The sequence below is a fragment of the Talpa europaea genome (assembly GCF_964194135.1).
Source record: "Talpa europaea genome assembly, chromosome: 1".
Classification (NCBI taxonomy): domain Eukaryota; kingdom Metazoa; phylum Chordata; class Mammalia; order Eulipotyphla; family Talpidae; genus Talpa; species Talpa europaea.
The window spans coordinates 2,866,161-2,881,145 of NC_140073.1; the positions used below are offsets into that span (position 1 = coordinate 2,866,161).

At 57.1% G+C, this 14,985-nt stretch overlaps 1 protein-coding gene across 1 annotated transcript; it reads right to left on the reverse strand.

Moving 5' to 3' along the window:
- Positions 1-274: 274 nt before the first annotated feature.
- On the reverse strand, positions 275-2,728 carry LOC311169648 (glutathione S-transferase P). Its single transcript, XM_084231763.1, has 7 exons — positions 2,712-2,728; positions 2,351-2,386; positions 2,008-2,114; positions 1,820-1,907; positions 1,464-1,567; positions 709-816; positions 275-546 (listed from the first exon to the last, which is right to left on the reverse strand). Coding segments are annotated over exons 1-7 (633 nt in total). The 5' UTR covers positions 2,713-2,728; the 3' UTR covers positions 275-357.
- Between the last annotated feature and the right edge of the window lie 12,257 nt (positions 2,729-14,985).

Here is a 14,985-nt window from a genome sequence, read left to right on the forward strand (position 1 = left end):
CCCCATGCCCCTCCTCAGCAGGGCCCTCCGACCCTGCTGTCCTGGCCCAAGGCCCTGGGCAGGCGGGCTGCAGGAACCAGCGCGCTACATGAGGCAGCCCTTCCGCGCTCCCCACGGGGGACCTCCAGGGCAGGGACCACATTTAACACAGACTGGGGTGAGGGCTCCAGCAAGACACCCCGACAGTACTTTAGGATGCCAGTACCCTGGTCGGCTGCCCAGGCTCTCCCCCGAGCCCGAGGGTCTCAGAGCCCCTTCCCAAGAAGCTCACTGCTCACGGTCTTGGAACTTTTATTGGTCCTGGGAAAAGGGAGGCGGCGCCCGCCCCCACCCCGTGGCCTGCTGGGGGCACCAGCCTCACTGTTTCCCATTGCCATTGATGGGGCGGTTCACGTGCTCGGGGGAGGCCAGGAAGGCCTTGAGCTTGGGCCGGGCGCTGAGACGGGCCACGTAGGCTGAGAGCAGGGGGAACGCGTCCAGGCAGCCGGGGGCCAGGACCTGGTGAATCAGCAGCAAGTCCAGCAGGTTGTAGTCGGCGTAGGAGATCTGCAGGGCAGGGGGCGAGACTCAGCAGGTGGGAGCAGAGGGGGTGGCACAGAGAGCCTGAGCCATCTGCCTAGTTTTGCTGACCAACGGCCCGTGTGTCTCTGCGCCGCTGCTGTCTGTGTGCAGAGGGTCGCGACAGGGGCCGACAGGGCTGCACCTCACCTGGTGGCCCACGATGAAAGCCTGGCCCCCCTGGTTCTGGGACAGCAGGGTCTCAAAAGGCTTGAGGTGCCCAGGCAGTGCCTTCACATAGTCCGCTTTGCCAGCCTCCTGCCAGGAAGACATCAGAGCTCATCACCTTCCTGACTGTCGCATGCCACCAGGCCTCCCACCCAAGAGGCCCCCTCCTCTCGTCTCATCTCAGTGAGTCTCCACCCACCCAGGGCCCGGGCCCCAGGCTAGAGCCGACGCTTGTCCGGTTCGCCAGCTGGTTCCTCTCTACTCCATCCCCACTGTGATGAGGCCACCCTGAGAACCCCGGAAGGCCCTGCTGAGCCTCACATCCTGGCACAGCCCACTGAGACATCTCAGCGGCGCCCCTGCCAGTGTCCAGGCCAGCCGGCTCAAGGCCCTCCAGGCCCGCAGCCCCTCTAGCTCCATCTCCTGACACACCTGACCCTGCCTGCTCAAATGTGCTCCATCTCCACGTACTCTGTGCTGGCAAAAGTGCCAGCACCCCCAGCTCAGGTAATGGTGACCACCTCTGCCCTGCACTGCTCTGCCATTGCCATATCTGTGGTGCATCAGCCCCTGGGTAGGGTGGGGGCTCACTGGGCCTCACCCACATGGGCTTCTGGTACCCAGCACAGTGCCTGGCCCAGGCCCAGCAGCTGGCTGAGGGAGGCAGGGGGTCAGATGTACAGAGCCCCCCTCTGTTCCTCTACATCCCTCCCCCAACCCCCTGTGCCCGCACTCACGTAGTTGGTGTAGATGAGGGTGGCGTACTTGCAGCGGAGGTCCTCCACGCCGTCATTCACCACGTCCACCAGGGCTGCCTCGCGCTGGTCCTTCCCATACAGCCCTGGGGGCCAGGAGGGTGGACCAGTGACTGTGTGCGGACACACAACTGCCACCTGGCCGCCGACGGGGAGGAGGGTGGACGGAAGGATGGTGCTCAGAGTAGGTGCCCAGAGCCCATTGGGAAGGGCCTGGCATGGGGCCAGGGTAACAGGCCCACCTGAGCCTGACCTTTGGCAAGTTGTATAAGCTCCACTCTGTGCGGCTGATGTGCACCCACCGCTGCCCCACCGCTGCCTGGGGCCCCAGCACTCACCCAGGGAGCGGCCCAGGTGCCGCAGGATGGCATTGGACTGGTACAAGGTGAGGTCTCCGTCCTGGAACTTGGGGAGCTGCCCGTACAGCTGGGGGCAGCACAGGTCCATGAGGGGTGCTGAGCTTGCCCCCCATCCTACTCTGCCTGCCCAGGTGCAGCCTCAAAGCCCCTCCCACACAAGCACTCACACAGGAGGCCTTGAGAGGGCCCTGCAGCCAGGTGTCCATCGTCACCACCTCCTCCTTCCAGGCCTGGCCCTGGTCGGCCAGCAGCATGCGCATGGCCTCGCAGCGCCCTGGCGGGGAGACAGCGTGTGGGGACGCAGACCCCAGCCTCACTGCACCCCGGAGCGCAGCGCCATGATGAAGCAGCAAGCTAGGGTGGGGGAGGTGCGACCGTAGCCCAGGGAGCTCAGCAACACAGCACAGGAGGGGGTGCAGCCGGGAGAGGAGAAAGGAGGGGGGCCCCCGGTGGGGGAGGGTGGTGGGCTGCAGCCTCTAACCCCTGCCGCCCCAGCCTCACAGCCCCTACCTCGAACAGGGAAGTAGACGACAGTGTAGGGTGGCACTGCAGGGGACAAAGAGAAGTTTGTCAGAGTTGGGGGGAAGAGAAGAGGGGAGAGCATCCCATGACCTGCTGGGGATCCCCAGGCCCTAATCTCTGATCTGGGGGCCCGGGTCGGCCTGAGCGCCCCAAGCTCATACTGGTGGTGTCCAGGGTCCCGGGATCTCCGTCCGGAGCTGGAGTTGGGGGTGAGGTGGGGGCAGGGAGACGAATTTTCTGGAAGCCCCCGGCGCGAAGCTGGGAGTCCCAGGCGAGCATGCCCCCCCCCCGAGCCCCCGGGAGCCCTGCCCGCCCTCGGAGCCCCGGGAGCCCCGCGGGGCGAACTCACTGGTTCCGCGCGGGAGCGGCGGCCGAGCTGTGGCGCGGCCCGGCCCCGGCGCCTTATAAGGGGCGCCCCGCCCCGCGCTCCCCGCGCCGCCCCGGTGCTGAGTCATCGTGCGGCCCCGCCCGCGGCCCACCCGCCCCGCCCGCGGCCCACCCGCCCCGCGCCCCGCGCCCCTCGCCCCGCGCCCCGCACCCCGCGCCCCACACCCCGCGCCCCGCACCCCGCGCCCTGGAGCTCGCGAGCCGGCGCCCGGGGCTGGGGGGCGCACTGCCGGGCTGGGGCACGGCTTTCAGATCTTCCAGAGGCTTTAGGCCCCCCCCCCCCCCCCCCGGGTGCAGCCGCGGTGCAGCCCCTGGTCCCCGCTGGCCAAGGTCCAGGCCACACGCGGCACTTCCCGGCCGTCCCGCCAGCACCCGCCTTACACCGTCACAAGCAGCTGCTCCCCGGGGGCTTCAGAGCTCACTCAACCTGGGCCAAAGCTGCCCGACGCGGGCCTCCCCAGCCCCAGCGCCCGGCGAGCCCCGGAAAGCAAAAAAATGAAGCAAGGAGACAGTTGCAAGTAGATGTCACACCAGCAGAACCTTCCCCTCCCGCTGCCGGCTCCCGGGCAGCCCTCCGCTCCCTCTGCGGGGCTCTCCCCAGAGGGCCAGTTAGACCTCCTGCCTCTGCCGCGGGGGCCAGGCCCCTCAGCCCCTCAGCCCCCTCAGGGGGCCAGGTTCACACTCCGGCCCTCCATCCTCACCATCTGCCTGTGGGCTGGAGCCTGGGTCTGGGGGAGGGCGTGTGTGTGCGTGTGTGTGCACATGTGTGTGTGTGTGTGTGGAGTGGGTATGGCTCTCCCACCACCCTCCTGCCACTGAGGCCCCGGGTCTCTGTTCCCTTCGCCGCTGGGAGAGGACTTTAGCCTCACCCAACCTCTCTGCTTGCCCTGGGGTGTGCAGCTGCCTTTGCCTTCCCCAGCCCTCTGAACTCCTCAGCGCCTTGCTCCACCCCCTCCACTAGGTCTCAGGGTGAAGGGTTGTCCTGGGCTGTACGAGCATGTTGGGCGGCAGGGGTTTGTGTGTGTGTGGTGCCCCTCGATGCCTAGTCTGATAACTGGTCTGCGCAGGGCCCCCACTGTTTGCATTTGTTTACGTGTGCCACCCTTCTCCCACATTCCATCCTCATTTCCAGCAGGTGAGAGTCCTGGGCTGCATGCCCAAAGGCGGAGCTGCAGGCCGGGTCTGAGAACCCGCCATTTGCATGAGTCAGCCAGGTGGCCCTCCCTGGGGCCTTGGGGAGCTGTTGGGTTTCCTTTAGACTCACACCAGCCCTTAGGTTGAGACCGAGGGGGTACCCACACCCCAAACTGGTAAGTGGTGTGCACTCGAAAAGGGTTCCTGCTGCCCGTCAGCACCAAGGCAGAGGAAGCGACTCTGAGTGTGAAGGTTTTAAATAGAATTGGTATGCGTGGAGGCAGAGACAGAGATGGAGAGACGGTTTCAAATGTGGGAGCCTGGGCTTTTGTGTGTCTCAACTATTCTATCTTTGCCTGAATTGTTCCTTGCTTTGACTGTTCTGTGCCTCTTAGTGAGCAGAACTGTAACAGGGGGTTCCCCAGGAAAGGGGGAGGTTCCAGGTTTCCCGCCCCAGCCAAGGGAGGGTGGAGCTGAGCAGGGAGAGAAGCTGCTGGGGAGACTGAGGAAGGAAGGATGCAGGATGGAGCCAGAAGGAGACCTGGAGGAGGCGCATGGAGCGGAGAGACACGTGAAGAAACTGCACTTGTCTTGTGGTCGTGGACTGGGTGACAGATATGTGGGTGAGACCCGTGGGGAGGTGACAGTGGCAGCTTTTATCTTGATTTTGATTTTGCTCTTTTCCCTCCAGATTTGTCTGGTTGTTTCTGATCCTTTTCTGTGGGTCCCCACGGGAAGATGCCTTAGACTTGTGGCAGGCTTTGGGGCCTTGCTCTGGGCCAATCCCCCTTGGATGGAGTTTCACCCACGAGGGGACGGGTCACTTTGGGTGCTTGATTTAGAAACTAGATTCTTTGCCTTTCCTGTATTGTTCACTAATTGTATTAAAGTTCCTTCCCATTAAAGTCTCATGTTTTGTGCTGATGCGGCGGATGGCAGAACCTACTTAGAGCAGGAAGGTTTGCGGGGTCTGGGCTGCCCCGCTCCCTGCCCTGGAACAGAACCAGGGAAAGTGGATAAGGAACCTCTCAGGGCAAGAGTCCTGGTGTGAGGATCTCTAGGCGCTGGGCACAGCAGGTGCAGCATCAGCAGGAGATGTCATGGTGCGAGAGGCATAAACACGCAGACTTTCCTTGACTTCCTCCCTGTTTCCCACCCTTGGCTGGGGCCAGCTGGTCCGCATCCCCCACACACTTGTGCATCCCATTTGCCTACTGCTTCTTTGATCTTTTTGTTTTCTGTCTGATTCTGAATAGAAGCGAGACTGCCCTTGAGCTGGCTGCACCTTCCGGTGGCTCCCTCCAGGCTTCCTGCTCTGCACATGGACCCTGAGGAATCCTTTTCATCCCACTGCCACATGTCAAATGAATGAATTTCCCAGTAAAAACCCCCAAATTATTCATCTTCTTATGAGCAAACGCCCAGCCAAATGGGCTGGGCCCCTAGCAGGGCAGCTGAGGCCTGAAGTGTGCCACAAGGCTAGGGTGCCTTCTGGCGGGAGCCACGCGAAGGGCGAGGCAGGCCCCAGAGTGGGGGACAGGAGCGGCTCAGCACCCAAGCTGACCACATCTGGACAGCGGCTGCATTGTCTGCCCAAGATGAGGGGCCGCCCCCCCACATGTCTCTCACCACGTGTCTTCCTCCATCTCTCTCCTCCGCGAGTCTCCCGGGACCCCCTGCACATGTGCCCCGCCCTGGTCCTCCTCCCTTCCCACCTGTCTCCTGCCCAGCGGCCCCATTCAGGACGTCTGGTTCTCTCATCCAGGGCAGCCCATGTAAGTGGGGCGTGGGGAATTGGTGCGTGTCGGGGGCTGCAGTGCCCTCCCCGTGCACAGAGGGGCCTCTGTGTCTGGTGCCCACGTCCTCCGACGCCTGGCCTCAGCCACCTAGGGGCCGCCCCGTAATGCAAAGCCACCTGCTGTTTCCGGCCGCCTGCCCCTCGTGACCAAGGACTGTGATCACTTCCTGGGCTTGCTGGGTTTCATCTTCCTCTTCTGGAAATAGCCACTTCAAATCCTTTCACCACTTCCTATTGGATTCCGCCTACTTTCTGTTGAGTTGCAGTTCTTCAGTCCCTCCAGATATTAGTGTCTCGGCGGCCTTAGATGTTACAGATACCTCCTCATATTCTGTCAACTTAAAAAAAAAAAAAAGATTGATTTATTTATGCATTCAAGAGCCGGGGTGCAGGCCAGAGGTGTGGGGGGTGAGAGGACCGAGTGGGGAGCAGAACAGGTGGATCCACTGAAATCCACTGCTGAGGGGAGCAGCGGGGAGACAGGAGAGGTCTGTTGCACCCTGTGGGTCAGCTCTCTGGCCAGGGATGGAACTCCTGCTGCAGTGGCTGCGGACAGCTTCATAATGCTGAGACTTAACCCCTTGCGCCAACGGGGAGGCCCTTATTCTTAAAACTTTGTCCTTATTTGTCCTTGTAACTTTGTCCTTATTCTTATAACTCTTATAACTTTGTCCAAGGGATCTTTCCTTGAACAGAAATCCTGAATTTTAGAATAATCAGATTCATCAAGAGGTCTTAGGGGGTATTTTTTTAAAAAAGATTTATTTATTTATGCATACAAGAACTGGGGTACAGGCCAGAGGTGCAGAGGAGTGAGAGGATTCACCAGAGACAGAGTGGGGAACAGAACAGGAGGATCTACTGAAATCCACTGCTGAGGGGAGCAGTGGGGAGACAGGAGGTCTGCTGGGCCATGTGGGTATTGCAGAGGCTGCAGATAGCTTCACAGTGCTGTGCTTAACCCTTTGCGCCACCTGGGAGGCCCTAGATAATTTTCAGTTTCACTCTCACTGTCTTAGTTGGCCAAACCCCCTGGTGTGGCGTTCTCCGAGCCTTAGTGACTGTCTTCTTTAGTTCTGAGACATGTATGCCAGTGCTCCGCCAAGACTCCCACCGCTCCATCTTTGTTTTTCTCTCCCGCTGGGACTTGTACTATCTATATTATTGTTCTATTCTATCTTCCTTGCTCCTCCATATCATTCCTATTTTTCTCCTGGTTAGCTTGCCAGAGTTCTCCAGCTGACTTCTCCACTCACTGCTTCATCCTGAATCACACGATTCGCCCCATCTGCTTCAATTAATAAATGACTTTTGTCAATAATTGCTTTTATGTGTATTTTTGGTGGGTTCAGTAAATTTTGTTTCACATTGCCAGTGATTTTTTCATGTCCTTCTGTATTTTTACTATGTGCATTCTCTGTGTGATGCACGAATTCTGCTTCAGATGCTGCATTTGTCTTCTGAAATGTCTCGTCCAGGGCCTGTGAGCTCGCACTGCCTGGTGGCATTTGTCGTGCTGCCTGAGGTTTCAGGAGAGGGGAAGGGGCTGGGCCCCGGGAGCCAGCACAGCACAGCATGTGAGGCATGGGGCCAGAGCCTCCCTTCCGGTCCCTAGGGAAGCCACTATGGGGGCTCCCAGGTTCTAAGTGCCCATCCTAGGCAGCCTGGGGGAGATTGGAAGGGAAAAGCCCAGGGCCACCGTCGCAACTCTTGTCCCCATGCCTTACCCAGCAGCGCCTTTGCAGTTCGACGTAACTCTGGTGAAGGCCGCACCAAAGTCAAAGCCAAGCAGTGACAGCACCTTGACAACACCTGGGAATGAGAACCAGCAGCAGGTTCCCTCTGGCATCTCATCACCGCCACCTCCAGCCCCAAGCCACCCAGAGACACACCCTTTACACACACACATGCACACAATGCAACACAATACATGTGCTGCACACATATGTGCACAGAGTCACACACAACTACGTGGTGCACACTCCCCACACACAAGCACCTGGACTGCACACCTGTACACGTGTGGCGCACACACACCCCTGCACGCGTATGACATGCACACAGGGGGTAGGCCTCACTCGTTTTAATTTTCCTGAAATCCTCACTTCTCTCTGCATTTTCTCCAGGGTGCAGGTCAGAGGCGGAGATGGCAGCAAGTGGCCAGTCACCATCTAGACCGGAGGCTGGTACGCCAGGGAGCTCCGGTGTCACCTGCTTTTGGTTTCACTGGCGCCCAGCCACGTCCGTTCGTTTACATCGTGTCTGAGTCTGTTTGTGAGCACAAGACCAGAAAGGAGCAGAGGTCGCAGTACCTCGTGGTCCTCGGAGCTGGAAACGCTGGCTCTCTGCCCCTGACAGAAAGAGTTGCCCACTCTCACCGAGACGGAGGGCCCTAGGACAAGCTCCCCTGCAGAGGACACTTCGGTGTCATCTGTTTTCCCTTGCTGAGATGGTTGCCAAGGAGCCCTCCAGGGCAACCCGCTGTCACCCCCAGCGCTGCCCAGCGCCCCACTGACATCCTGACACTAATTGTCATCCAGCCCAGCGAGGGAGCTGCTAAGAGGTCCTGGAACGTGGCCCAAGGGCCAGTTGGGCAGCACGCAGCTCCTTCTCCATCGCAGGGCAGATGGACCCCCTTACAGATGGGTGGGGGGGTAGGGGGTGGGCGCCGGGCAGGCACAGCTTTCTTCTTCCCACTCTTTTAAGATGTTCCATCCAGGGCCTCCCCGGTGGCGCGGTTGAGCACTGGGTTGCGAAGCTGGCCGCAGCCTCTGCAGTGCTGGTTCGATCCCCGGCTGCTCCCCGGCTGCTCCCCGGCCACCGGAGGAGGGTCGCATGGCGCGCAGACCTCTCCTGCCGCCCGCTGCTCCCCTCAGCAGTGTCCTTCGGTCCTTCTGCCTGCTCTGCTCCCCGCTCTGGCTCTGGTGAATTCTCTCACCCTCCCACGAAGTACCCAGTGCTTGTGTAAATAAACAAAGAAACAAACAAACAAATAAATCTTAAAAAAAAAAAAAAAAAAAAGATGTTCCATCCAGGGGACTCCTTTGCACCCCCTGGAGGAGTGATTGTGGCGGCAATGGCTGGGGAAGGTGGGCAGAGAGCATGCACAGCAAGGGGTCTCCTATGCCCTCACCCAACCTCTGAATGTCCCTCCTGCCTTTCTACATATGCGCTGTAGACAGTGACACTCTCTAGGGTGGGAACGAGGACCACGTTGTCCCCTGTACCCTGCAGAACCCGAGTAAATGCCAGCTACTTGGAGGGTCCCTGGAGACCCCGCCCCAGGGAAGGTTGCCCACTTGGCTCAGGACCTCAACAACCCTGCCCCTCTCTCACCAGCCACCCTACACGATGCCCAGACCCTGGCCGAGGAAGCCCATCAGAGTACAGATTGGGGCCCCATGAAGAAGGAAATGGGCCTGAATGGGATCCCCCCGTGGGAGACGATCCCTGGGCTACTGTGCCCAGCCCTGAGGCGGACAATGGGTGAAGGTGGGGTGAGCTGCCAACCAGTCTGGCAACTTTTAGGAAGGAATCCAGGTTAAGATGGCTCTCAGGCAGGGCTGGGGGCTGAGGAAAGTTTATAATATATGGATCCAATGAAACTATCTCGTTGTATATAAAGAGGAAGGAAAATGATGAGTCATTGGCTCACCGCCACCAGAAAGACCTGGGCGGCTCCTGGCTATTGCGAGGGTTTCACCTTTGAAACCTTCACCCTGGTTTCACCTCTGCGCTACCGAAGCACAGGGCAGAACACAGAGAGGCCATACCAGGCACTGCCCGGCTCCTGCCAGGCCCAAGGCCCTTGAGTGAGCCAAACCATCCACCAACCCTTCTGCTTTTCCCAGTCTCCCCTTTGGAATTTCTGATGAATGGCTTTTTTGCGCTTCATCCCACGTGGCTTTACAACACAACACACAGGAGGTACAGCTGGGCACGAGGATCATCTCGGGAGGACAGAGCTGGCACCACATGTCACCTGCGGGCCTTCCCTGCCCTTTCTGGGTAACAGAACCCCTCTCGTGGAGGGAGCCGAGTCCACATGATCAAAGTGAAACTGACCACTTCCACCCACGGGGATGGCCACATGACCAGGCTGGCCAAAGTGACTTTTCAGGGCTGAGCGTGACCAAGCCAAGCCCGCGAGATGCCACCTAGAGGCGCTCTGTCAGCGCTGCCGGTGGCCGAGGACCTGTGATGCCCCTGTTGTGACACCTCTGTGCCCATGGGCAGTACTGAGAATGGAGCCACCAGAAGCAAATGGACAGAGACAGTGGGACAGAGAGAAAGAGGGAGAAATGATGCTGGGTTGGGTTGAGCTGTGGATCCAGGGAGCCTGAGGCTGGAGGCATCCATCATCCCCGCTGACTGAGGCCGTGGTTTCACCTCTGCCTCTGGGATGTCTGTGCTTTGCCATCAGGATCACCCCAATTCCTGTGGAAGCACTGTGGGTGTGGCACATCCGCTGGTTCCCAGAATTGCTCTTTAAAATTGGACTCGCTATTCATCTTGTAGCACAGGGGGGAGGGGCTGGGGCAGACACCCCCAGCCACTTCCTTGGGGGCCAGTTTATAAAACAGAATTGGAATAGGGGTCTCCCTGGTGGCACAAGGGGTTAAGACGCAACCTATGAAGCTATCCGCAGCCTCTGCAGCATGAGTTCGATCCCCGGCCAGGGAGCTACCCACATGGCACAGCAGACCTCTCCTGTCTCCCCACTGCTCCCCTCAGCAGTGGATTTCAGTCGATCTGCCTGTTCTGCTCCCCGCTCTGTCTCTGATGAATTCTCGCACCCCCTGCATCTCTGACCTGTACCCCAGTTCTTGTATACATAAATAAATAAATCTTAAAAAAAAAAAAACCCAGAACTGAATAAAGTAGGTCCAGGGTTGCCAGTTTGCCTTGCCCTGCCCCATGACTCCTTAAATAACTGCATATGTATGAATTGGCTTCTCCCCCCAAAATACACAAGAGGAAGAAAAAAAGAACTTCTTGAACAATTGGCCTCTCTTTGTTGCATTTTACAAGTCCCAGTCACTAGAAGTCATCAATTGCAAGTCAGAAATTCCAAACCAAATACTGCATGGGGTCATGTGGTGTTGGCAGTGGTGGCTTATTCTATTACTTATGTCATAAACCCTAGATAGAAGATGCTTCTCGATACATGTGGCTTCCCTGGCTGAAGAGGTGGGATGGGCAGCACCCTCAGCATGGCAGCCACAGACGCAGAGCCAGGTCCCCCACAGCACGAGCCTGACACCAGCTCCATCCACATGGCTTTGAGCCACGTGAGCAAAATCTCCCAGCTTGTTTCAATAGCAGTTCCTGGAAGACTCTGTGTAATTGCCCTGTGACCCGAATGCAGCAAGAGCAAGAACACAAAGAAGTAGCAGATGGTTAAGATCCATCCCCCCACCCGTGAGTGAATCTGTTTCTAGAAACTCTATTTTTTAAAAATCATCTTCTTTTCAGCCAAACCTAATATATGGTGAGCAAATATTTAACAGGTTTTGTTTGAAGGGGTAGCAAATTACTAGCCAACCTTGTGCATATTTCACAATCCAATCCACAATGAACAAAATAATAATAATGATGTTTGCTGTTTGAAAGTAGTTTGTGTGGATACCTTATGCCCTTAAGCACATGAAAAGAGGTTCTCCCCAGTAGTCATCAGGGAAACAGATGAAAACCACAACGAGATTCCCAATAGCAAAAGGGGAAGCACTGACAATCCCAAGTGTTGACAAGGATCTAGGGCCACTTGAACTTTTCTTGCGTTACTGGCAGAAGTGTGGAAATGGCCCAACCTCTTTGAAAACTTGTTCACATTGTCTACTAAGGCTCCACTCTTAGATGTATATTTATAATGGTTAATTCTTTGCTGACTTGTATAGGGACTTGTGCCCAGATATTTGGTGAAATACTAGTTTAGTCATTTTCTGGGTTTTTTTTTTAAGAAGCGTTTTTAAGATGAGACAATGAGTAAAACAGATTACCCTCCATGACATAGGTGGGCCTCCTCCAATAAGTTGAAGACCTTTACAAAAAAGACTGACCTCCTCCAAGGAAGAGTCAGCCAACAAACAGCCCTCAGACTCCAACTGCCAGTTGCACACATGGGGATCTCCTCTGTGCACCTTTATAGCTGTCCCCTCTCCTGTCCGCAATCTCTGATATCTGTCCTCCGTGTCATGTCTATAGCCGGCCACTCAGGGATAGTATGTTAATGAAGACTATGAACAGCATCCAGCCTTCTGGGAATCGCCTTTTTCTCACCCAGCACAATTCTCTAGATCCATCCAGGTGAATCAACAGTCTGTAAGAATCACGCTCCACAGTGTGCATTTTCCACAGTGGTTGAGCCTCCCACCACTGCAGGATCTGGGTTCTTCCCACTTTGGGAATTGAACTGCTATGAAAAGCCCCCTTCGAGCTCATCCACGCTGGAGGAGCCCCAGGGCTGAGTCACAAACTGGGGGAAATCAGATAAGTGAGTGGTTTCAAGTCACTACATGTTGGGGAGGCTGAATTGAGTCCAGGGGACCAGCAGGTAGCCCTTCTGGGAGACAGGCGCCAAGCTCAAGACCATACAGCAAGAAGGAAGTTCACCACCTGCTCTGTTAACTGTGTCTCTTACCTCTTTGAGGTGGCCAGCTGCATTGGAAAACATGGTGAATAGAACACGCATTGGGGTGCTGGGCTTACTGGGGTCACAGTCAGGAGTCAGGAACTCATTGAAGGCTTGCGGGTTCTGGGGTACAGGGCTGTCCCGCACCAACTGATCTACAGGCCTGGGATGATTAGGGCAGGTGACGAGTGACTCCTAAAGGAAATAGTTGGGTGTATGATCAGAATTGGTCCATTTGCATTTAAATAAATTTTTATGGCGGTAACAGTTTACAATTCTGTATATGATTTAGAGGGGTAGGGTCATACCTCTTGAGATGTGTTATCATGCCATGCACTCATGGACCAGGATAGCACGCGGAAGCAGGCCACAATGCCTCCCTTGAACTGGTCCAGCTCAGAGTTTACCACCACTGCCACCACACCTGAGTGAGAAGTGGGGCCTAGCAGGCAGTTGAGTGCAGCACTGTGAAGCTGTCCGCAGCCTTTGCAGTGCTGGTTTGATCCTGGCCATCCGGCGAGGGTCCCACATGGCACCGCGGACCACTCCTGCCACGCCCGCTGCTCCCCTCAGCAGTGTGTTTCGTCAGTCTGCCTGATTTGTTCCCTGCTCTGTCTCTGGTGAATCCTCTCACCCTCCCGTGAATCTGGCCTGTACCCCGGTTCTTGTATAAATAAATAAATAAATCTTCAAAAAAAAAAAAAGAGAGAGAGAGAAGTGGGGCCTAGACACTTGGGGGCAAAGAATTAGGCTCTGGGTTTGGAGGGGAAGACTGTCCAAGGATTTCTGGATATATTTTTAAACCATCATAATATTTTCCAGCTGAGGTCACAAAAATGCAACTTGAAAAACAGGCCCACGTGATCAAACTGGGATGGACTGCCTCTCGGGGACTGCGACCAGGGATCTACAAACTCATGCACATGCACACACTTCTCTGTGCGTGGGCCCCACTTTCTCAGCTATAACCAGCCCCATCCTCCATGAACTGACATCCTCACTGCCTCATAACCAGAAGAGAAAGCTGGGTCAGGGGCAGCTCCTAGCACCCAGCCAGATGTCTGGGCCAGGTAGGGAGGACATGATAAACACAGCACATTGCCTGCTCCTTCCTCAGACCCCGCAGGGGCTGCAGCCAGGCTCCATGACTGGCTGGGCTTGGAGCCTGGGACCAGCAGGGAGAGAGGGCCCTGGGGGCACAAACACTGTGGGTTGGAGCCGGTGTGTGTGCAATCTCGCCCAGCCTGGATTTATGAGCCAAAACCATAGTTGCCCTATTTTCAGAACAACAGGAAAAAGCAGCTGCTTCAAACTCTGGAAATGGTAAATTTCCAAGGGCGTGGCCCAATCATCAGGGCTATTTGAAGACTTTAGACATGCAGAGCTTGTCTTGGCAAGGGCACCAACTTCCTCCTTGACACTTTTGGGCCAGAACTGAGAGGTGGGTGCAGAAGACAGGTGGGCCAAAAGCTCTCCTTGTCTGTCTCTCCCCTGGGCGCTGCCCTTTAGAACAAGGCTCATGAGAATAAGATTCAGGGACAGCAAGCAAAGCCCAGGCTTGTAGAAGGCAGAACTTTTCCTAATCTGGGACAGAAAACCCCAGCTGGATGCAAAGGTCCCGCCCTCCCTGGTCCAAAGTCTCCTAATGGAAACTTTGGAGCCCAGATATGGTTTTGGCACTTCTGGGGAATAAAATGTCTCATGGTGAGAGGAGGCCTCTGGCTCACCCTGATTCAGATCCTGTAAGCGGGGCCAGAGTCCAGGCTCTGCAGGCATGGAAGACTAAGCCTGGAGGCTGCCTCATCGACCAGCCCATAACGTAGCCTAGAGGCTGCCAGAGTCGATCAGAAGGCTGTCCCCAGCCCCAGCCTGGATGCTATAGGGGTTGATCAGAAGCCTGGCTGCAGTCACAGCTGCTAGGCTGCTAGGGTTGACCAGAAGGCCAGTCCCTGCCCCAGCCCCAGCTTGGAGGGTACTGGAGTTTACCAAAATGCTGGAAGTAGCCCCAGCCTCTAGACAGCAGGGTTGACCAGAAGGTTGGCACAAACCTGGTGTCAACCAGGGGTTCGACAAGAAGGCAGGCCCCAGACCCAGCTTAGAGGCTGCCAGGGATGACCAGAAGGCCGGCCATAGCCCCAATCTGGAAGCTGATGGGGTTGACCAGAAGGCTGGACCCAGCCACAACTGGAGGCTACTGGGGTCGAACAGAAGGCCAGACCAATCCCAGCCTGGAGGTTGCCAGGATTGACTAGAAGTTTGGACCCAGCCCTGAACCTAGCCAGAGGCTGCTGGGGTTGACAAGAAGGTAAGCCCCAGGCCCAGCCCCAGCCTGGAAGCTGCCAGGATATACGAGAAGTCAGGGACCAGCCCCAGCCTAGGGGCTGCCGGAGTCAAAAAGCAGGCTGCCCCAGGCCCAGCTTGGAGTCTCCTGGGGTCAACAAGTACGCCGGCCCCAGCCCCAGCCTGGAACTAACTTGGTCAACCAGAAGGCCGACCCCAGCCCCAGCCTGGAGAATGTTGGAGTTGACAAGAAGGTGGGACCCACACCCAGTAAGGAGGCTGTGGGTGTTAACCAGAGGGTTGACCAGAAGGCCCGCCCCAGTCCCAACCTGGAGGCTGCCAGGGTCAACCAGAACACAGGCCTAGCCCCAGTCTCCAGGCATAGGGGTCAAC